Below are 24,380 nucleotides of genomic sequence, written 5' to 3'. Positions count from 1 at the left end.
CTTGAGAATCAAGGAAGAAGCAGTGGAAAGAACATAGGACAGTACAGGACAGCAGCTCAGAGGAAAGGGAGAGGAGGACTGAACGTGACATCAGGTAATACAGGGGAGGTTTGATAAAGAAAATAGTTGTTCCTGATTTCTCATCATTCAGACATTTGATAACACTGGGCAAGGAATCACAGCACAAGAGCAAAAGGATAGAAAAAAAAATCATCAGGAGTGAGCTGTGAGTAGCAGACAACTTTTGAGAACATTTAAAAGCAGCGCAAGAATACGGTGAAGCTGATGAGCACAGGATCACCTGAGGTTAAGGAGACTGAGGAGAATAGCAAAAACTAAGCTGTGTCCACCACCACCTACCAGGCAGGCTCAATCGCTACCGGGAGCATAAGCATCTTCCCACAAAAGAAACTGCTAAAGCTATTTAAACAGTGACCTCTAATGGACAAATCATATAATGCCGGTATTTCCACTGACGGCAGAAACACTCATGGACTCCAGGTACGACCAGATAATGACACAACAGCTACAGTCTCTGAAAAGATTCTCCACATGATTACAACATCAATTAGTCACCTCTAGTAGGCAAGTCAAATAACTGTTACAGCAGTCACAAGTCATCAAAAACTTGCAGCATACCCTAAAAATAAGTGGAAATAAAACATGTCAAATTGGCAGCGCAGTAGTTGCATGTGTACTGATGACCAGCAGCGGTACCTGCTGTCAATGCTGAAGTAACCTTTACCATCCCAGCCTGCTTTCCAGTCACGTCTTCCCCTCTGCGCACTCCTGAGGTGGACTACAGTTAACCTGAGCTTCTGAAAGCTTTTCAAGCACACCTCCTCTTCATCATGTAGCACAAGGACTCTAATTGACAAACTTATCAGTGTACCAAGTAAGGATATTAAGTGCGACTATATTAGGATGTGAAATTTTGTATACACTTTAAGTAGCTGGAGAATACCTTGAGTTAGCCTAGCTATCAAAAGACTAGAAGTTTCAGTACCACTTCATACTTAATGGAAAAATAATTCATAAAAGCTGCTCTACAAGGGAAAAAAAAAAAGGTCAGATAAGGCATAAACCACAATATACATGCTCAGTTTCTTTTAAAAATAGGAGTTTCTCTGTTGCTAATTCTAATCCAGTTATTGCTCACTTACAAATCTAGTGACATAAGTGGACCAAAAGGTGAAGCCTAATCTACCCTGCCGACTGCAGTTTGAGTCCGCAAAGGTATGGTTTTTTTCCAGTCAAAGGCAGCCATTTGGTGTTCTAGTGCAGCCAATTTATAAAAAAGCTAAGCCCTCAAGACAATGTGATACACAAACCTTATTCCCAGCTGGACAAAACTCTCTCATACTCACTCATCTATTTTACGCTGTCTCACAGTGCTCCAAACCATTCTGCTTGAAATGACTTGGGGCAAGTCCCAGAGTAGAAGAGCCAAGCTTGGCAATATGCCTTTTCTCTCCCTGACCTGGGCTCCCCGGACATCCTAGTATTCTGCAATTCCCAGCCTGTCTCCCAGAACCATTACAGAACCACAAACTCTAGCTGGAGGTTTGAACAGAGTAGGAAAAATTCCTACACCAGACCTACACCAACACTTTAAGTTCACTTTCACCCCATTCAAGGGTGTCAGAAAGAGTAAGTGGCCAAGAGTGCTGCAGACTTCAAGAGAAGTTACATTCCACTTGAACTTGGGTGAAGCAGCCCTAAGTAGAAGTGCAGAAAACAACAGAATGGATACCCATAAAAGTTATTACTGTTGCACAGAAGATGCTGAAATAATATTTGTGATTGACCAAACTGATCAAGCGTGGTTTCTACAGATGTCCTGTGGCTCCAACTCCCTTCATACCACTCCAGCACAGCTTTCCTAAATCCCTACCACTATTCATGTCCTATTAACGATCCCACTAAGCAGGAGGTAAACGTCACCTGTATGTACCCCAGCTACCATCAAATGACATGGAACAAAACCAATTTGGTCATATCTACCCAAATTAACCCACCCCACTGGAAGGCAGATCTCTATCAGTCAGCCACTCATTTCCACAAATTTGAGGAACATTTGTCAGGACTTCTATTCCATTTATTTTGATGTTAGCCAATGAGTTCAAAAGACAGCTGGGTCACGATCAGACAACCTATGCAGGCTAATAGCATGAGCATGACTGTCTTTAATATTGCTTCTCAGATGTATACTGGATAGAAGGCTTTACATCACTAAATGATGGAATGAAAAACTCCCAGTACAATATATAGAGACACTGGCCCATATGTCTACATTAATTAACTAAAAAAACATAATTACTCATTTTCTCCCTCTGCTTTCAACTGGATTGTCACGGGAGACCCCCAAACTGGAATCATCCCAGGTTTTATGCAGCAACTGGTTCAACAAGACTGTAGAATCACAGCTATTTAGCTTCCCCTAGAGTTTTGCTTCTGATTTTGAAGCACAAGAAGTTCTCATCAAGCAGTAAAGGACAGACTCAACTGTTTCAGAAGTTAACTACAGCAGAAGCAGCCAGTTCAAGACTCCTCCACTAGCGCAGCACCAGACAGCTGAAAAAATCCATCCTAATATTCTTCAGAAAAATCAATGTGGATTTGAGTACTTCTGATAATGAATGATCTAGACATGCAAATGCACAAGCATCAGCCATATGAATAGCATACTAAAAACACTAACAAAAACCATGCCACAGAAATATTCTAAGCAGTATGATGGATTTAATAGTGCGGTCCTCATACTTGCTAAAGAAACTTTACTTTTAATACAGTTTGCTGGCAAAAATATGAACTATGGTTACATAAAATTATGCATATCCAGTTTTTACATGTATTTATTCTTCCAGATAGACATATTTACTCTAAACAGCAGAAAAAAGGCAAGCAGAACACTCATTTAAATGGCAGAAAACTAGCAGAAGATGCTAATATGACCTTAGTGTAGCATGTCAAGTGTCACTGCCACCAGCTTCCTAGTCATTTTAAGAACAATCTACTAAGACAATTAATTACACAGCTTAAGAGATTAGGTCAGCAGTGTCAAATACGAGACTATGAACTTGAAATTTAGCCTTTTAAAAATGTGTGCTGTCTATTTAAATGTCTACATCAATTTGTGAAAGAATAGCAAGTTTCAGAATTGATGAGTTACTTATCAGGAGAAGCAGTGGTTTTACCTTCCCATAAAAGAAACCAACGTAGCAATTAGAAAACCTGACAGAATCCCTTGGCTGAGAGAACAGACATACTTGCGGCCTACTGATCTAAGGGCTACTTTAGAAGAAAACAGTAATTAAAAGTTGAGATTTATTATAACACAATTTTAGAATAGTGGCAATCCTTAAACTGGTATTTTGAAAACTAAAACTGTTTTAAACAAATGGTGTGCTCTGGGTTTTTCTTGAATTGTTAAAGTCAACCTGAACGCATCCTTCTTGGACACCTCCTATTACCGTATCTTTTTCCTCCCCCAGTCAGGCCTACAGCTAAGACTCATAGCTAGGACATAGGTTAGTTACTTCACTTTTCACTCTGGTGCTCATGCTGAAGCATGTCACCCTCCCCAGGCTCAGTTCTCAGACAGCCAAGTTTACCACAGTTCAAGTCTCCTTGCAGAAGTTTCAGCCTGTCTTCTCTTCCTCAGAGCAAGGCTGATATCGGCTACCTGCCCGGCCAGTTGTATGTTCAGCTGAACTCACCCTTTAGCTACGTTTAAGATTTGTAAGGTATCACATGGAAGAGATGATTAAGTCCTTGGAAGTGTGTTAGCTTTCAAAAGTTGTAGGATTTTCACAAATCCCAGGGAACGAATAGTCAAGTTTACCAAGAGTAATGCTTACAACTCATTTCATCCTTGTGCCAGGTAAGCAGACATGCAACAGAAGATACCTGAGGAAATAATCGGCACCAGACAGAAGTTCTGCCTGGCAGCTCTAGATACCCAACTTTGGATAAGTTGAGTTGTCCCACCACAAGCATTAGACAGAGGTCTGCAGAATGAACTGCTATCTCAAGGTTCTCATAACCCTCCAAAAGCTGCAGAGAAAGTTGAAGAGGCTGGATGCAATTAACCGCCTTGCTTTTAAGCAGCTCAAGTTCAGAGACAGGCATCTCCTTGCAGTGACCTGAGGGAACACAAAAACCACCAGTGGCCCTGTAGACAAACTCCATCAGTGGCTGATAACAGATGCCAGAGGGCAATATGCTCAAAGCGAGTTTACCATGATGCTTTCCCAAAACAGTCTCTCCGCTCCCAGCTATTCATAACTTCATGACCTTCTAAAACCAGCTGTGTGTCTAATAGCAATGCTTATGATTTCCCCTGCCTGGATTTGCCCATGAATTTACTCATTGATCATCATTTACATGTTAGATGGCTGGACATTGCTGGTCATACTTATAAAACAAATTGAGATTTCTTTGAAAACTATAATAGGGACAAAAACAAGTAGCAAGATGTCAGTCTAGAGGACATTGTACAATCAGAAGCAGGGCCTAGAATAACTAATTCATACTTCTCACAGCCACTCACATAGTGCCCATAATTTTATCTATTTACTACAACAAATCCTTTAAGCTACACATTAGTACCCAATAAACTGCATCTGGAGTAGAAGTGGTTATGTACTAAAACTAAGAACACTTTCGTTATTTCTTCATGCTTAATCCTCTGCAAATGCTCATAGCCTAAGTGAGATTCTAATATTAATACATATGTTTCAAATAACACATACTATCTTACAGCTGGTGCAGCAAGTAGTTCAGAGTTCAATAGGTTGGGTTTTATTGGTTTGTTTGTTAGCGGTTTTTTTGTTTATGTTTGTTTGGCTTTTAAACCTATCTCAGTTTGTAAAGCTTTCCTTGGGTATAGCCTGGCACGTGCCAAGGCACCTACCCAGTTATGTCCTCAACACGCACCCCCTTTGGTGGCTCCATTCCCCTCCCTGTTTCACGGACTCTTAAAAAATTCAGTTCCAAAAAGGGAAGAACTGGTTGAGACAGAAATACACTGGCACGTGCAGAGAGCAGACAAGGACAAGCACATCAACAAGAACACTTTCCTTCTCTTCAGAAGGCGCACAGTAACAGAGATCAGATGAAACTCACTGCTTGTATTTCAAGAACCAAGAAGCAGGAACATTTGCACAAGACACTGATGGGTAAGCCCGAAACATTCTACAAAAAAATATTTTTTTTTTGCCTTGCAAAAGTCAGTCTGATATCTGCCTCCACTAAATTAAGTCTCACATTTATGTTGTTCTCATAACATGCTATTCACCAACACCTCACTTAAGGCCTTTACTATGGGAAGTGGGATCCACAAGGTAATAACTGAAGTTGGTGTGTGAAGTACAAGCAAGAGACAACTTACACTCGAAAGATTTTTTTTGACAGAAGTAGACTGCTTGACTTTCATGCCTGAAGCTCACATATATTTGATTATAGGTATAATGCAGTTGAGTTGTAATTTATTTTCACTCACTTCAGTTAATTATCCATCTACTAAAATGCAAACTATATATTTCTGATACAGTTAACATTCAAAAGTCCTCACCTAAACATAAGGAATTCAGAGCCATGATAGGGAATGGATTTTTGGCTGAACTGGTAACAGGAGTGAGAGATACAGATGTTACAGTATGTGGCAGGTCTGTACTGAAGTTGGAAAGGCATGTTGAACATGGCTGCTAAGCCACATCCTCAATCTCTTTATTAGTGCTTCACCAAGAAGCACTCTTAACAGTGACATTGCGCTCTGCTAAAAAATAAAAATAAAAAAAATCAAAATAGCAGTGTCAGCTTTTCAATATTGCTCAACTGCCTGTAATGAAGTCCAAAAACAGGAGTATACTTACTTGTAAGCTTGTTGTGACTCAGAACCAGCTGTGTGATATGAGACAAGGTAACTGCAAGTGAAGAGAGAAAGAAGTTAGTTTATGGACTTGGCAACTGAGAGCTTGTATCTATTTTAGCTAAAAAAGAAGCAAGTTATTCTCTCCACTCCAGTAACTCCACATTCATGTGCACTGTCACAATAAACAAGACAAGCTCAAGACTAAAGGACATATCCAGCCACTCCTCTGCCCCTTTACTTCTCTTTTCTGTTACTGCATCAAACACGACTTGAGCAACAAGCACTGCTGCCTCCCAGCAGAGGTCTGGTTCTGGGCACACAAACACCTTTTTTATTTTCACCCTTTAAATCCTTCCTGAGGAAAAACTGATAGGTACTCCAGCATTTATCCCAACAGAACACATGCCACACGAGCAATTACATTTCCACGTGTTCCCAACTCATTATTATGCTAGACTTAAGTCCTAAGTACCAACAGCTGCATTTACAACCTTGCATCCATGAAGCACAGTAGCAGACTAGTATCGTTGTTGTGTGTCAAACAGCCAGGTGACCACATGCAATATTTACTCAAATTAATTGAATGATCTGATTGATCAAAGCCCCTCAGATTCCACCTTATTGAACAAACGAGTGTGGAGCACAGGGCAGCTACAGAGACCAGCACTCTCCCTACCTTTCTTTATCCTTCACGTTTCTTCTTGCCTACTTCCACCCTCCACACCACCATTGCTTCCCCTAGAAGCTCCATAGCCCACAGTTGACAACAGTATCTAATCAGAAAAATAAGCTAAATAGTCAGAGGAGAAACTTGCACCTTGAAGGAGTTCTCAAACATCTTCCCTCTCCCTGTATAAAGTTTGCTGTATTTTATTGGAACTAGAAAAATTGAGAGATTTTCCTCCCCTACATCTTTTCCTTACTTCCAGCCTAGCCTCTTCAAGACAGCTGTAGAAACTACCTTGCTCACCCTCCTAGGTAGCTGGACACTTTTTCTGCCTGAAGGATACCTGTAGATCTACGTCTCTTATCCCTCAGAGCTTTTCTCAAGCAACAAACATCACTAATGTTAGCCCAGAGACAGCCCACGGGCATCTTGCTGCCTTAGGGAATGAAGATATCTTGGAGAGCATGTGTGAAAACCGGGCCTGCTAATTAATACTTACTAAATTGCAAGTTGGAGGAAACAGCTTGGAGAGCTTTTACTTACTGATATAGCAACCAGTTTCAGCTAACCCTTGAAAGCTCGTGACTTAACACAGGCAAATACAACCTGTTAGCAGAATGAAAGCAGTCACCCAAACACAGAAACAGAAAATTCAGTGTGTGGGGAGGGAAGCCTCACCACAGTTCCCTGTGCAATTGCAGGTTCTGGAGGAAGGAAAGGCAGGGAGGAGAAAGGAAGAAACAGTGCACCCACCCTAAATTTCTCCCAAAATATGAGCACTCTAAGTACTGCCTGTACCACCTCACAAAGCAGAACAGGAAGACAGAAGCCGATAGAAAGTCTGTAAAGAGTACCATAGAAAAAACAGCACTAAAGGTCAGACAGGAGCAGCCGCCTCCACAAAGAGCTCTAAGCTTTAAAACAGAAAAGGCACATCAGCACCTGAACCACAGGCAACCACGGAGCTGAAAGACACGCACAAGTCTGTGGGGACAGATGGGATCCACTTGAGGGTACTGAGGGAGCTGGCAGAAGCGCTCACCAAGCCACTTTCCATCATTTGTCAGCAGTCCTGGCAAACTGGGGAGGTCCCAGTTGAGTAGAGGCTAGTGAATGTGACGCCCATCTACAAGAAGTGGTGGAAGAAGCATCCAGGAAACTACAGGCCTGTCAGTCTGACCTTGGTGCTGGGGAAGGTTATGGAGCAGATCATCTTGAGTGCCATCGCACAGCATGTACAGGACAACCAGGCAATCGGGCCCAGCCAGCATGGGCTTATGAAAGGCAGGTCCTGCTTGACTAACCCGATCTCCTGCTGTGACAAGGTGACCCGCTTTGTAGATGAGGAAAAGGCTGTGGATGTTGTCTCCCTAGACTTTTACTAAAGCCTTTGACACCATTTCCCACAGCATTCTCCTCAAGAAACTGGCTTCTCATGGCTCGGATGGGTGTACTCTTCTCTGGGTGAAAAACTACATGAGGAAAGGTTCAAATTCAGTTTGTACATCCACTAATATGACAGGCCTTTCTCAACTCTTTTCTGCCTATGAACCACCTCTTCTATGAAGATGATCTGACTTCTATGCATGATTACTTGTTAACACGAAGGCTAGACATGTCCATGGTTACAAAAATAAACAAACTCTTTAAGGCAGTGGTAAAGGAAGTAGTCCCGATCGTCCCTGTGCCCCATGAAGCGAGACACCCATTTAAAGCATACAAATCAGAACAAAAACTCAAAGACTTGAAGAAGTGTTTAGGATTTTCTGTTTCTAAGCTCAAGATGTAATTCAGTATTTAAAGGAATAACCATACCAAATAATGTTTGTAACTCCTGCCAAGACGCCAGCTTACGAAGAGATACCACTTTCATGTGACTTATTTGCACCACAGAAGTATAAAGTCACTGAACTGCACCAAGTGCTAGACAGCAGCACACATGAAGTACCTGCCCTGGATCACTTACAAACTGAACTAGGAAACAAAAGAGTAAAAAAAGGAAGTGTTTTACCAAGAGAACTGGGACAGACCCTGACCTAATCCGTGTTTACGCACATGGGGAAGCTTTCCTGACATAGTTTCACCATTTCTATACGTGGGACGCTTACTCAAGGGCAATTAAGCTTTGGGGCTGCAGGCCTGGGTCTTCTGAACATCAAACGATTCACCCTGAGTGCCAGTCCCCCAGGATTCACAGGGCACTGTGATTCCCACAGGGGAATTACTATAACCTCTCTACGATGCTACCAGAGGAGCTACTAAACACTAAACAGCAGCTCCTTGAGGACAGCAGACCTCAGATGCCTTGTTAACATTAGAGTAATTAGCATAGAGGCGATAAGTTATTTTGATTTCAAGAATGCACCAAATATCCATACTGAAGTTTGAGCGTCAGGATACTACTGTTTCCCAGAGCAATTTACTTGCATAGTAATTACAAATTCTCATTATGGTCCCAGTGTCACTATTGCTTCACAACAGGGTGGGTCAAGGGAAGAACATTTAAACTCTTCCCTTTTGGCCCTAGTATCTTTCATATACTGCTGCCACGCACTGCAAGTTAGCTTTACAGAAAATATTTATATGACAAGACTTATTTTTTTTTTTAAAAGGAACAAAAAAACCCAAACCAGGAAGACTCCAGAGACCTTGCTGAACCACGATAAGACATTTTCTGTCCCACTGGAGGAAGTTAATGCAGGATCAGCATTCCAGTATCGTACAAAACTTACAAGTAGCCTGCCCCTCCATCTTCTGTGCTTTGGTTATTTTAGGAGCAGACAATTATATCAACACTAACTTTCTGATAAAAAAAATTCTAGGCATGTTAATTCCTACCACACAAGCATGTACTTTATGTAAAATATGAATAGCTTACAGATGGAATGATAATGAGAACAAATTAACACTTACAGAGTAAATAGGATTTCATCCAATATCCCCTCCCTGACAACAAGACAACTTGAGACATCTGCTGCTCTGCAATTTTGGGAAAATAATTCCTTAATTCATAGCTTCCCCATATCGACCTCTTAAAGATAAATAAATCAGAGATTAGAGACTGGTCCCTACTCCAAGAACAATTCCGTAACTGTTGATAGCTGTTTGAAGTTCTACCAACAAATGCCCTAACCTCAGGCTCGGGAAAAGGCGCATCCTACTTGCTGAACCCAGTTGTTCGCCCTACAGCTATTAATGGTCTCCACCATTACCTGCCCATATTGAGTGCTTTGTAAACAAATACGATCTATTTATTTTCACAATATGGAATTAAAAAAACCACACATCAGAACACTTCCACAGGGCAAGACATTTTTTAAAACTATTCATGGGTAGATGCACAAATATAGTATAGCTGTGCTCACAAATGGCATAAAATTTGTTCTATCGCATGTCAGAATAATAAGGAAAGCCTTTAAACTTTAAAACTGTTTCACATGGTCTTTGCAGTAGTGTGATGAGATAAAGCACAGAACACCTAGACCAACGAACATTTTTAGTCTCAAGTGTTTTTTCCTACAGAACATCTTTGAAAAGAGTTTTCTCATATTACATTTTCTAAACCCTCAAAAATTCAGACACTCTGAAGGTCTGTAGCCCATTTCTAGTTTGTACTTTAAGTCATTAATAGCAAACATGGAAGTGCCTGGATTCGAGGAATATTCCAAAAATAGAACTCAACTTCTAATGACAATAATGAACTCCTGAGTGAGCAAGCGGCAGCTCAGGGACTAGTGAACTCTTCTTTGTGAATCTGAACACCACATTATATACAAGCTGATAACTCCACTCTCTGTTTACTAAACACAAAAGCAGGAAGAGATGTAGAGATTGCCAAGCTTCTAGATCTTAGCTAGTTTAAGACAGTTTCAGACACCAAGTGTCAATCTCCATCCAGATAGGAAAAGTATTTCATTGATTTGGAAAGAGACATTGGTATTTGACAGAGGCAAGTTTAGTCTGTTTTGTCTCTCCCACAACTGCTACAGAGGGTGGAAGGCAAGGCAAAAGAAAATACAAGTGGCTGCCCTGTATTGTAGCAAGTCATTTACTAGACCAGAAAGAGAGTCTGCAAGAGATTCCTACCCAAGGCAGGAATATCCACCAGGGCATATCTTCCCCTTTCCCATTTATCCTGTCTCCCCCTATATAACACCACAACAACTAGGACGACACAGCCGTTCACTCACTCCCCCTCACCCCACCTCAGGAGGATAGGGAGAAGAGGGAGAAAAAGGGAAAAAAAAACCAACTGATGGATTGAAATAAAGACAGTTTAACAGAGAACAACAGAAGAGAAAATAATAACAAAAATGGTAAAAGAATATACAAAATGAGTGATGCAATAAAATCGCTCACCACCCAATGACTGACTGCCCATCCCAAGCAGTGATTGTGGATTCCTGCCCCCATTTATATACTGAGCATGACATCTATGGTACGTTATATTCCTTTGGCAAGCTTGTCCTGTCTGTGCTCCCTCTCAGCTTCTATGGGAAGCTGAAAAAGTCCTGGACTTAATATAAGCATTACTTAGCAACAATTAAACCAATATGTGTTATCAACATTATTCTCACACTAAATCCACAACACAGCAGCTACTAGGAAGAATATTGACTCTATCTTAGCTGAAACCAGGACACATAATATCTTCGCTAACTCTATGTGAATTAAATTAAGCAAGCTTAAATACGAGTCCACTAACCAGTCCGCAGCAAGTATTCAAATATGCAGCAGGACAAGGTTATTCTTGAAGAATAATCAAGAGTACAAGGATCAGCTTTACTTTAAGAGTCACTGGCCACTGGGGGAGGCGGGGGGGGGGGGGGCGCATTCACAACCATTAAATAATTACATGAGACAAAATGCCTATCAGGGGCTATTGAACACAGTAACTTAGGAGTATCCTCCAACCTAGTAAGTCCTTAAACCTCAAATGTCCAAAAACAGGGAAAACACCACCAAAATGCTCCCTCCTGTCATAACCCAATCTTACCCTTATCTCTGAACATCTACTGGTGGCCTTCATTAAAGACAAGATGCTGTGAAAGAACAGTCACTGGGCATGAATCATGATGGTTGTTTTTAACAAAGATCTTTATTTCATGGAAAAAACAAAGTTTCTGAAAAGGCAAGCTTTAACTCTGCTCTGCACTGGGAAGATATCCAACAGACCTATCAGGGAAGGCACCAGGACAGACTCATTTAGCTTGCCTGCCAGTTCTGAGAGCCAGACAAACCCAAAACACCCAATCTGTACTAGAAACAACCATTCATTAGGAGTCAGATGACAGGGCTAGAAAACAAGCATGTTTAACGTTTTCTCAAACCATGACCTAAAACTCAGAGATATTACCTACTCATTACTTTTTCAAAGGCACATTTGAACGGTAATTCCTTCTACTGATGGAAAGCAGCAAATACCTTGATGACAAAAGAAAACCAAGCCAAAACCCCCAACTTATAATGCCTCATCTCCCAGAGTGCAGAGTAACTGAAAAAGCAAGACAGTCAATTAACTGAACAGAAACCAGCCATCATTTCCCCCTCCCCTAACTTCTGTCTCAAATTGGAGACAGCCCCCAGTCCCCACACTAAATCAAGTCACATGATGTGCACCAAGAATACCTGCACACAGACTTCTCTGATGTAATATAACTTGGGTACCACAAGTCTACACTTCATCTAGGGAGCTCCCTGCCAAACAAACTTCAGGTGCTTAATTAGCAGCTTGGTATCAGGGACCACCTGTGGACCAGTGTCACCCATCGTGGTCCCTGACCCTGCCTCCACAACAAACGCAAAACAGCATTCATACAAGAAGAGCTTTTTTTTACTTCAGCATTACATTTAGCATTCAACATTAGTTTTTTTCCCCCACACACCCAAAAGATCAAAGCTAGCTAATTATGTGTCTTAGCATTGATAACAGGCACCAAGTCTACTTAACAAAAGCACCAGTACTCTGTTGCTGCCCCACACTCCTAATACATTAGTTTATCTGAAAGGGGTAAGTATAACTCTGAAAATGGGTCTCTAGTTAATGGGAGTTAAACACTACTTTGTATCAAGCCACGGTTCATCCAATAGAAATACAGTGAAGCTTTCTATTTAACATGAGTTGATCCATACAGGCTTTACAATGTGATCTTCCTGAAATTCCACGCACAACTCAGAAGCAGGAAAAGAATCAGTAAAGGCTGAAGACTTAAGTACGGAACGTAGTTCTGTAAAACTGCACTTACATCCTCATCCTTCACTGATATGAGCGAAGATACCCTGGTCTGCTCCCAGCTCTGCAGACAATGGTGAGTTGGTAGCAAGCCATATACTTCCCTGAACTCATTTCCATCATGTAAAGAAGGACTATGTACATCTGCTCCTGTTTGCTATCAAGTTCAACAAACATAGTAAAGAGCTAAACCAGGATATGGTTAGAGTTTCAAGTATGGTGATTGTTTAAGACTTTGGGGTTTTTTTTCTCATTACATCACATATTCAGGAAAATTTCAGCCTGTGGCACACTACAGCTAGCCACAACTTCAACTTACTGGATATCAGCTGTACCATAACACAGAATGGTTTAGGTTGGAAGGGAACTTAAAGATCATCTACTTCCAACCCCCCTGCCATGGGCAGGGAGACCTCCCACTAGCCCAGGCTGCTCAAAGCCCCATCCAGCCTGGCCTCGAACACTTCCAGGGATGGGGCATCCACAACTTCCCTGGGCAACCTGTTCCAGTGTCTCTCTCACCACACTCATAAGGAAAAATTTCTTCCTGATATCTAAGTCTACGCTCTTCCAGTTTAAAACTGTTACTCCTTGTTCTATCACTACACACCCTTGTAAAAAGTCCCTCTCCAGCTATTTCCTTCAGATACCACAAGGCTGCAATAAGGTCTCCCTGAGGCTTTCTCTTCTTCAGGCTGAAAAACCCCAACTCTCTCAGCCTGTCTTCATAGAAGAGATGCCCCAGCCCTCTGATCATCTTCACGGCCCTCCTCTGGAGGAGGAGGTACATCATATGCACTCTTAGCCAAAGGAAAAGCAAGGCAAAGTGACCTGCTTTGTTCTTCATTTATGAGTCCCCCAGAGCTGTGACAGTGTGTTAACTTACAGCAAATGCAACATACCAATAACAAGATACTGTCACATTCTGGAAGCATATGCAATCATGCAACATCTAAAGTATGACATTGCTGTACCCGTTACACGGTACTACCTCACTCTCCTTCAGAAACCAGCCATGCCTAGCTCCAGCCTGATGTCACCCTATCCCTTTCAAAAGCCAGTGGAGATGCTACCTGGCCGGTGGCTTTGCTTCGGTTAGCAGGGAGAGGCAAGGACTGACAGGAGGCCAAGTCTACCCATCGCACAAGTGCCAGAATGACAACAGTGCGAGAGAGACAGGGAGCACTTAGGGTGGCAGATGGGCAGAGGTGATGGGAGGGATGGGCGGCAGCCCCAGCTCCCCGCGCCGGTCTCTCCAGTGCAGCGGAGCAGGGGCTCTGCCGAACACGCCCACGGCTCCTTAGGGCGCTGCCGGGAGACGCACCGTTTCCTCCTACCCACGAACCTCCCTCAAAACTCCCGATGCCCAAAGCCTCAGGGCACCCCAGGTCCCGGCTGGGGCCGCCTCACCGCCGCCGAGGGGCTGGGGTAGCAGCCGAGGCGGGGCGGCCTGGACCCCCCCGCGTCCAGGGCCGGCGGCGGCCCCGTCTCGTCCCGGGACAAATAAGGAAGTTTCCGCGATCTCCACGCCCGCCGCCGGCGCCGGTACCTACAGAGGCCGGGCACGTCCAGCATGTTGGAGATGCCGCGGTCGCACATGTCCACTTCGGGCTGGTTCTTCTCCCTGCTCTCCTCCACAATCTTCTTCAGCGACTTGGACATGGTCTGGGCGGGGCAGAAACGGACACCGTGAGGCGGGCGGGGGAAAGGCGGGGTACACCCGGCCCGGGGCGCCGCCGAGACAGCGCAGGAACGATCCCCGCCCTGAGGGGACAGCGAACAGCGAGCCCACCCGTTCCGCGCCGCCGGGGAGTCCCGTCCCGCCCCCCCGCAGCCCAGCAGAGCCCTGATCGGGATGCCGGCCGGCCGGCCGCCCTTCCCATCCCCGGACGGAGGGGCAGGCCCCGCCACTGCCTCCCGGGGCGACTCACCGGGCGGTGCGCGGCGGGACAGCGGGACTGTCGGTGGCCCTGAGGGCAGCTGCGCGCGCGCGCGCCCGCCGCGCCCCGCCGCCCCTTCCCCCGCCCTGCCGCGCACGCGCGCGGCCACCCTACCCCGGGCGGCGAGGGCGCTCCTCACGCTCTCCACGGCCGGCAGAGCCGTTCCACCCACGGCTGGGAAGGCACCGGGCCAATCAGCGCGCCCTCTCGGCTGCGGGCCCGCCGGCCATTGGCTGGGGGCGCCTGAGGAAGGTTCGCGGCCAATAAGTGCGCCCCGTTGGTGATAGCGGGTGAGGCCGTAAGTCCCTGGCGTTCTATTGGCACGGGTGAGGCCCCGGCGCATGCGCCCGGGTGGGTGCTGGCGACCGCTGAGTGCGGCCACCGGGCTTGGCGTGCCCGGCTCAGCCGCCTCCCGGCGAGCGCGGCCGCGGGCAGCCCCAGTGCCACCGCCAGACACAGCCCCTCCCGGTAGAGGAGTGCAGCCCCCAGGGAGGGGGGGCCGCCGCGTGGGTTGCGGCGCCCTGTCAGGCACCGGGGAGGGGCCGGGCGCAGCCTGCGGGGACCCGCCGCCACGGTGGGTTCGATGGCGTGGCCTGCCTTGCTCGGGGCTGGCGGGCTGTGGGGGAAAACTGGCCCTCGTTAGTGCTGCTGCCCGGGCGGTGGTGGCCTGTCTGAGCAGGCGCCCCTGGGTGCTCGTTCGTCTGGGTGGGAGTAAGCGTCGTGTGGTCACACAGCCCTCTGCAAAACAGCCCTAACGCTGGCCCCTGCTTCTTCCGTATCTGGAAAGCACTTTGCAAACGTAAAGCCAAGACACCGTTTTGCACCGAGGAGAAACGTGGGTCTGGGTGCCCCTGTCCTATGAGCTCCTCGTGCCCTGGTGGGGTCTGGAAACTGGCAGGGATGTGCCCCGGGCAGGTGGGTGCCCCGGACGGTCAGCAGCAGGAGACAGGAGAGGCTGCAGGGCGGTGGCGCGGGAGAGCTCGGGCTCCCTGGGGACTGACCGCGCAGGGTTTCAGAGTTCGCTCTGAAGTTTGGCAAAGGCTACTGAAGGTAAAAGGCACTACCGCAAAAAACCGTGGGTTCGTTGAATCAGTGGTTTCCATTTCTTCAGGTGTCTTGGTGGATTTTTTAGACAGCTCTCGTTCCAAAATGTAAGGAGGGGCTGGGCCCAGGTTCTTGGCACTTCTAATTGAGCCTGCCACCATGATGTTCGAGTTACAGCCTTTCTGCTTAGAATGTATTCACACCTATCTTGGGTAGGCGTTAGAAGCTCCTACTTACTGTCATTTGGCAGATAAGGAAGCTCAGGGCAATTAATGACTAAATGTATAAAATGACCTACGGCCAAGCCACCCATTGAGAACCACAGCCTTGAATTTTGCATGTGCACTCCCTATGCACTGCATGGTGTTACTTAGAAGCCTAAAAATAATACCCATGGAAACCAAGATGATGAATGGGAAGGGGCCAAACCAGCAAATAAGAAACACTGCTGGAGGTCCAACTTTAGCTGTTGAGGGACATCAGTTGTTTAGCATTAATAAGTATGTTTTAATTAGAATAAATTACTTAGGATTATAATATGGTGTGATTTGTGCTGTTTGCCTAGCTTTACTTAGCATGAGTATCGAGATTTGCTGAAGCCTATAGGCCACAATAGAGTTAATTTTCTTAGCAATTTTCCCAGCAGCTGGTACAGTGTTGTGTTTCGTCTTTTAGTATGGGAAAGATGTTAGTATCACACTGATGTTTTGGTAGCGTTTTTCCCAAGTCTGGGACTCTTCAGTTCCCCATGTTCTGCCAGCGAGCGCAGGTGCACAAGGAGTGTAAACCAGAAGATAAGGGGGGTCCAACCCTGGACTGAAACTGCAGATCAACAAGATAAGAGCCTGCCTGCCTGGACACAGGAAAAGAATCCAATAAGGTGTTAGAAGACCCCAGACCAAAAACCACCATTGAACTAAAAGATGTGTGGACAGTGCGCGAGGGGCGGGTGTGTGGATCACAAGGGTATAATTGCCCAGGGATTTCTTTGTTTGGGGTCCCTCTCTTTGGAGGCACCCAGCCTGGGCTGTCCTTGCTGCTGTACCTTTCAATTAAATTAATTATTTTATAAAATCCAATGCCTGAGACTGCTGCAGGGTCGAGCCTGAAGGAGGAAGCATGGCCAAGAGTGTGTGTGCAACACCGTGTATGGTGTGTGAATGCTCAGGGAGTGGCTTCGCCTTTAACATAGCTTTTCCTTTTTTAGGAATGTGGGGATTTAATTATGGATTGCAGAACTGTAGCATGTTTATCCCTAAATGCCATTTACTACCTTGAATCCTTTCCTGAAGTGACAGGCTGCTTTCATGTCTTTCTTACAAAACCCAACTGGAAGAACTTCCTTTTATCTGGTCACTCAGATGTACAGTTCCTTTTTGTCTGCAGAAACATGAATCCAGATCCCTTTCCTGTCTAAGAAAATGTCCTGATTGCCACCAGTCAGTTGTCCCAAAGACCTAGGTGCCAGCATTGTCTGCTGTTTCATACAGAGCCATCACAGGCTTTGTTTAGTAGCAAAGGCTGAGGCAGATTCATTGCCTATAAGCTGGTCCCAACTTGCTTATTCCAACAAAGTACATGGGACTGTGACAAGATGATACTCACAAAATGGTGTCTTCATGGCTAATGAGAAGCTCACCTGGCTTCTCACTGCCCCATTTATGCAGTGATCAAAACAATAGCATATTACATTGCGCATGGCCTGGATGTCCACGTTATGCCCCTGCCATAGAAGTATTTAATTACTCCCTGCTTAATGAACATATTGCCATTACTCCCATTTGTTAGGAGTTTTTGGAGGTTTTTTTACCATCCACCTAATTTCATTATCTTCTTCTTGTGTAAACAGTTCATCTATCACCCACACCTTCGTTGAGATCTGCTTTGGCTCCTGCTTTAGCAAATCTTTCATCTCTAATCAATACTCGAGTCAGGTCTGCACTGGATTTGGCAAAGAGGAGCTGCTGTCAAGCCTTCCTTTTAAAGCTTCTTAGCTACTGTTGAAGCACTAAATATCAATTGGATGAGAAGGGGTGGGAAAATAAGTACCGACGCCACACTGTCCAAGGGTCAGGTCATTCCTGGACCTTGAAAATGTAATTTTCAGGTTGTTCCATGGGCAGTCATCCTCACAAAGACTAATTTCCTGCAGAGGGCTTATGCCACTGCAGTAACCCCATCTCACAGAATCACAGAATGGTCGGGGTTGGAAGGGACCTCTGGAGATCATCTAGTCCAAACCCCCTGCCAGAGCACGGTCACCCAGAGCAGGTTGCACAGGAACGCGTCCAGGCAGGTTTTGAATGGCTCCAGAGACGGAGACCCCACCACTTCTCTGGGCAGCCTGTTCCACTGCTCTGCCACCCTCAAAGTAAAGAAGTTCCTCCTCATGTTGAGATGGAACTTCCTATGTTCAAGTTTGTGCCCATTCCTTCTTGTCCTGTTGCCGGGCACCACTGAAAAGAACCTGTCTCCATCCTCCTGACACCCACCCTTTAAGTATTTATAAGCGTTGATAAGGTGCCCCCTCAGTCGTCTTTTTTTCCAGACTGAAGAGACCCAAATCCTTCATCCTTTCTTCATAAGAGAGGTGTTCCAGTCCCCTAATCATCTTGGTAGCCCTTTGCTGCACCCTCTCCAGCAGTTCCCTGTCCCTCTTGAACTGGGGAGCCCAGAACTGGACACAGTACTCCAGATGCAGCCTCACCAGGGCAGAGTAGAGGGGGAGGATGACCTGCCTTGACCTGCTGGCCACACTCTTCTTGATGCACCCCAGGATGCCATTGGCCTTCTTGGCCACAAGGGCACATTGCTGGCTCATGGTCATCCTGTTGTCCACCAGGACTCCCAGGTCTCTTTCAGATGAGCTGCTCTCCAGCAGGTCAGCCCCCAACCTGTACTGGTGCATGGGCTTGTTCCTCCCCAGGTGCAGCACCCTACACTTGCCCTTGTTGAATTTCATAAGGTTTCTCTCTGCCCAACTCTCCAGCCTGTCCAGGTCTCTCTGTATGGCAGCACAGCCTTCTGGTGTGTCAGCCACCCCCCCAGCTTTGTGTCATCAGCAAACTTGCTGAGGGTGCACTCTGTCCCTTCATCCACATCATTGATGAATATATTGAACGGGACTGGACCCAGTACTGACCCCTGAGGGCCAGTATTGATGATCTCCCCTCTCTTGTCCCCTACCACCTCTTCCCAGTACATCCAGTTCTTCTGTAACCCCTTTGACCCCAAATATCCTCAGCTGTCTCTATACCCCCAGCCAGAGGCTGGCCAGCCTGTGTCTGGGGACCGGCCGCTGGAGCCCTCCCGCATGTATGGCAGTTGGCGCCACGCTACAGGCTTTCCCAATTTAGGTCTCGCTGTACGATCCAGCTACTGATTTTCTGCTTGTGAAACAACTATAAAATATCTTTGCTACCTGTCAGATTTGTTCTGAATTTGTCACTTGGCTTAAATGTTTGTAGAGCAAATGTCTGAATTCTTTGGAGAGGCATATGCCTCCTTGGGACAGCAGGCTGAAGTAAGTGACTAGGAGGTAGGTGTATGGCCAGGATTGTATGGCCAGGCTGCGGCTGCCCTGGGGTGGGAAGAGGAGGGAGGAGTGTCTCCCTGCCCTGGTTGCCCCCAGCCTGCTCCAGCCGGGCAGCGGCGCTGGAGGTGCCTCCCACCTGGCTCTGGCTGTGCTGGGGAGCAGCAAGGGGACGAGCCGCTCTGACGCTGCCCTTGCTCTGGCTGTCCGAGGTAGTTCTTCTAGCCAAGGAAATGAGGTTTTACATTATTATTCTATTTTTATCCTTTTTTTTTCCCCTCGGAGAAAAGCTTTCATAATGGTCAACGTTAATGCAGGGTTAGCTTATCATCAAAATGATACAACAGCAACATGCACCTCAAAACCAGGTGTGTGCTGCCAGGCACAGCTACTAAAAATGTCCGTCAACATTATGTCATTACATGTGATAACTGGCACACGGTATTTATTTTGCTGGTCTGTGCTTTATAAAAGCCAACTTCTAGGATTTGGCCTCTATTTTTATTATCAGCTAATAAACATTTTAAACACTTATTTGTTAGTAATCCTGCATTATCGCTGTTGTTATTACAAGCAGGAGTCAATGCTATGAATTTTTGTTACATTTAATTTTAATCAGGACTGCAGAATAATTCTGTGGTTTTAGTTTGGCAACTGACAAAAAATAATTACACTAAATATGTTAATTCTGGTGCCTAGGACACTTACCTCCAGTTACTGTGGGAAACTGAGACATCTCCTTTGCCTTACGAGCCGAGTGAAAACTGTTTTCAGTCAAAATTGCTTTGTAAATTTAACTAAAATTAGCTAATGTTTTAAATTGACCAATACCACGATTTCTAGCATTTTAGCTGTGTATCTTCTCTCCTTGACTTCAAGTAACTGTAGCCCTAACGATCTCATTGTGGTATTACTTCTTATTTATTGTTTATAAATAATAGCCCCGCCACATGGGAAGGACAATTAAAAATACTGTTATGGATCTTCTAGTACTTATTCTCCAAATCCTAGTCTTCGGAGTCCTTACCATTCATATATAACTGGCTCATAAAACATACTTTTATATAAAAATAAATATGTATAGTAACATGCAGAAGATTTACACTTAAGTTAAAAACGTGCAGGCTCTAGGAAGTGAAAACATGCACATTCATTATCCGTGCTGTGTCACCGACGGGGGGAGGCTGGGTGTAGTCATGCAGGTATTACAATACGGACAGGCAACATTCACAGCTACGACATTATGTGTAAAATAGACAGCAAAGCGCACAGTCATAAAAGCAAAAATATTCATGGCAGCATTGTGACATGAAGCCATAAATCTTGCTAAACACAGATTCTGTCTTTTGAATTGTACACTGCAAAAAACACCTAGAAGTTTCATGGAATAATTCTTTTCAAATTACCTGTTTCGTTGTTCCTGTTTGCTTTTGCTGTGCATTCATTTTAAAGCAAGTGTTTTAAATGACGACTCACCTTCCAAGACAGAAACATGGCTTAGCACCAGCCCTCTCCTCTAAGGACCTCCACTTTAATACTTCTGCAGTGGTATTTCTGTTGTGGTTCCTCATATAAAATGTTAGAGGACAGCAGTGGGTTACTTTGTTCCTGTTTTTTTTTTAAAGAATGGTTTGATAATTTACTCTAATTTTAGACTTTGACTATTTTTGGCGAGAGTCAGTGGGGCTAGATCAATTGAACCTTGTACCAGCAGCTTCATTCAACAGTCTTCATGAGCACAAATTCTCTGATGGATTTTCATTTTTTTTCTAAAGAACCTCATGCATTTTACTCAATTGTAAATAAAATCATGCACAGGTATGGAGTACTTGGAACGTTTAAAAATGCACCAAGTTATTGTTAGATTAAAAAAAAAAATCTTACAAATTTTTCTTTCTCCCATTGGTAGTGCTGTTCAGTCTTTTCTTTTGCAGAAGTTCAATAATTCTGTACATTTTTTTTGGCGACAGGAAGTCATGCCAAGAGCAAGTATGTATGTATCATATCAAAAAATGTCCAAAAACATTTAACCTGCTTTAAAGTGAAACATGCTTTTTCCCGTAGTGAAATCAATCTTTTTGAAGTACAGCAAAGTTATCTGGGTAAATGATTGTAGGACAGGGGCCATTTTTTAGCAATTTCTGATCCTAATTTGAATAAAACTTTAGCTAACGTTTTAAAAGATGCTTGGGACAAAACCACATAACTCCATAGAACTAATTAAAGACAACTTCATATCTTAAATCCTCTTATCAACTTCATGTTAACAATTTCGAATTTTGGCTAATTCACTTTTTATAGCATTAAATGTAAAATTTTGAAATTATGTAGGAGAATATAAAAATATGTTTCAAAACCTCGTTTTCCCAGTTGGGTAGATAATAGTTTATTTTCAGTACAATGGGAGATCACATTTTTTGGACAGAACTCTAAATTCAAAACAGCTTCACTGACAGTAATTTTTAAAAGGCCTTACTGCAGCTGCAATTATCATAAGTGGATTTCAAGCTTACTTTTTGACCTAAAGTCTCTTCAGTATAGCAGGGAATGGTACTATATTTCTCATAAACAGTGTTCTAGCTCGTCCAGCTTAACTGGAATCCTGACGGTAAAGTCACATATTCGGCATGAAATTTTATATAGACTTGATGAGATGTAGCAGTAAATGGAGCGATGTTTGTATCCTGAAATTAAAGAGAAGAAAAATGAAAAGCTTTATAGAACATTTAGATGCTTTGTAAAAGCCAGTCAGAGAGTTAAAACTGAGGCACAAATTGGATCACAGATTGGAAGTGACGTCAGATCTTTGCTAGATACTGCTGTTGCATTTCTCCCTTAGGATATTAGAAATATTTAAATCACAAATACAACTAAATACAGAGAAAAATAGCTTCATGCCTCCCGCTAGATGTCACTGTAAGGTCTGCATTGGAAGGCTTCTAAGGTGCCAAACAAGCCTTACGCCTTCACTTCCACTCTATGTGGAATTCATGCCAGGATTGGGGAAACAGGCTTGAATATGAAACAGTAGAGGTTCATTTTAACCACTTAAAGGTCACAGGCAGTAGGCAATACATACCATCCCACAGTACGGCCCGGCTGGGGGATAGCTGGCATTTGGCCCGTTGTAAAGGATCAGATAGTTGCTACTGCAATCCCCTGGGTCATCGATGCTGATGAAATCAAAGTTCACTGTGACAATTCGTCCCTTGGGCACAGTAATGGCCCACTCACAATCAGTGTTGTTGCGGTAAGTTGCTGGGTAGCTGGGACTAGCAAACGAACCAGTGCTGCCGTATAACGTTCCTCCGCATCCTGGAAACAGACGCTGTTAATTAGCTGAGAAGGCTTAGTTTCACAGGATACCACATGATGTAGTACCTTAAGTACAGTATTAGTAGTAGCACTGAAAAACAGAAGGACGCTGGGAGCTGGAACAATGAACGTGGATAAGAGCATTATTCCAATAATGCAATGGGCATTAGACCATCACCGGATATTAAAAATCAAAGCCCCCAAAACTCTTTGGAACAAAGGGTTTCAAACAAAGGAATCAAAATCTTAAATGTGTGCCTTGAGCAGTTCAGTTCCCAGCTACTCCACTAGAGACAAATTCTCTTTGGCTGTTCTTTGGAATGAAAAGTAGTGAATCCTTATCTGATAGAAAAATACAGAGAACAACTCAGAGAAAATAGTCATATTAAGTAAACTAAAGGCCATTTATACCAAAATTCAATCTCCAACAGTGGGCAGAAGCAGATGCCCTGGGAGAAATGCAAGTTTATAGATTAAGAGTAAGCATGTGCAGATCATGACCCCGATTACCCTCACAGTCTCCAAGAATTTTCAGCTCACAGCTCCCAGAAATGGCATCTTTGTGTTTAATAGTCTTTATCGGATGTCTTCCATGAACTTGTTCAGGTAGCCCTTGAATCCATGTAAATTTGTGGCATCCTATGGGAAGGAGCTCCACAGATTAACTGCATACTGTGGGAGGAACTGTTTTGTTTGGCTTGTTTTGAACCTACCACCTCCTGCCTTTACCTGAAGGCCTCTGGTTCTTCTGTGTGAAGTCAATAAACAATTGATCACTATTTACCATCCAATATCACTCAATTTTATAGGCCTCAGTAGGTTCTTAACCAGATTAAGAAATCTCAGCATACCTCATGCAGAAACCATTTTTTATGTTGAGCTCCTTTGCCTGAAGTTTTTCCAGTTGTACTGGATGCTTTATAAGAGGAGACCAGAACTGTGCACATCATTCCGTTTGTGTGTGAACTATGGATTTCGAAGTGTTTGTCTATTTGCTTTCTCTTTCTTTCCCAATAGTTCCTAGCGTTGTGCTAGCCTACTGACTATTAGTGAGCAGCGAGCTCTTGTTTTAATGGAACTATTTTACCCCCAAGGTCTTGTTGCTGAGTGCTAAAAGTCAATTCAGATCCCATATTCTTGTAAGTAAAATTAGGATTGTCTTTTTTTGCCCATGTTCTTCATCAGTACTTTCCTACACTGAACTTTATCCGCCTTTTCATCACCAAGCCCCTCAATAGTGTAAGGTTGTTCTGCAGTGCTTTTCAGCTGGCCATGTGTTACCTCCAGTAACTTAGTGTTGTGAACAAACTATTACCCAGCTATTCACTGGGTAATGCGTTCGTAAGCCATTTATGAATGTGTCTATTACATAGTCATTACACACCATTACAGTTAGGTTATTTTCTTGGGGCAATTTTCAGTCCTCTTCAGGCCTAGTAGTGCCTAGATCCTACGGCATATCACAAGTGGACTATGGAGTAGGCTGAGGCACCACCACCACCACCACTCTGTGGATCCCAAGATAGGTGTTCCTGATATTTTCTGACCTCTCAGTGAAAGAAGTAGATCTTCATCTTAAGTGTACTGGGTCGTCTGAGGTTGCTAAAGTCAACATTAGAGAGAGGGAATTGCTTCCATGACATAAAATGGATCTTGCCCTACTGGTCTTCAGGAACAACTACCTCTCTCCAGTGACTAAATAGGGTGGACTATGGGTGCTTGGGGAGGTCTTAAGTGTTGATGAGGCAGGGCCCAAACTGACATTTCTGTATTTT

At 44.3% G+C, this 24,380-nt stretch overlaps 2 protein-coding genes across 6 annotated transcripts in view; both read right to left on the bottom strand.

Moving 5' to 3' along the window:
- Positions 1 to 14,934, bottom strand: part of RSU1 (Ras suppressor protein 1) — a 109,034-nt gene extending 94,100 nt beyond the window's left edge. The window contains exons 1-3 of one of the 2 annotated variants that reach the window (XM_063324745.1): positions 14,829 to 14,934; positions 14,328 to 14,439; positions 5,877 to 5,927 (exon numbers count right to left, since the gene is read on the bottom strand). In XM_063324745.1, the coding sequence (XP_063180815.1) occupies positions 5,877 to 5,927; positions 14,328 to 14,436 (160 nt within the window). In that variant the 5' untranslated portion in view covers positions 14,437 to 14,439; positions 14,829 to 14,934. Of the gene's footprint in view, positions 1 to 5,876; positions 5,928 to 14,327; positions 14,440 to 14,705 lie in introns of both variants that reach the window. The other variant, XM_063324744.1, reaches the window with a different exon arrangement.
- A 1,370-nt stretch (positions 14,935 to 16,304) lies between these two features.
- Positions 16,305 to 24,380, bottom strand: part of CUBN (cubilin) — a 153,936-nt gene continuing 145,860 nt past the window's right edge. Inside the window, exons 66-68 of one of the 4 annotated variants that reach the window (XR_010069821.1) lie at positions 22,370 to 22,605; positions 20,767 to 21,974; positions 16,305 to 16,611 (exon numbers count right to left, since the gene is read on the bottom strand). Coding sequence is in view for 1 of the 4 variants with exons in the window: in XM_063324743.1 (XP_063180813.1) it covers positions 21,867 to 21,974; positions 22,370 to 22,605 (344 nt within the window). In the remaining 3 variants the exon portion in view is untranslated. Of the gene's footprint in view, positions 16,612 to 20,204; positions 21,975 to 22,369; positions 22,606 to 24,380 lie in introns of those variants that run through there. The other 3 variants (XR_010069823.1, XR_010069822.1, XM_063324743.1) reach the window with 3 other exon arrangements.

Source organism: Chroicocephalus ridibundus, chromosome 2 (genome assembly GCF_963924245.1).
Source record: "Chroicocephalus ridibundus chromosome 2, bChrRid1.1, whole genome shotgun sequence".
Classification (NCBI taxonomy): Eukaryota; Metazoa; Chordata; class Aves; order Charadriiformes; family Laridae; genus Chroicocephalus; species Chroicocephalus ridibundus.
The sequence above is the reverse complement of the archived record's forward strand: the minus strand, read 5'-3'. Positions and strand labels throughout refer to the sequence as shown.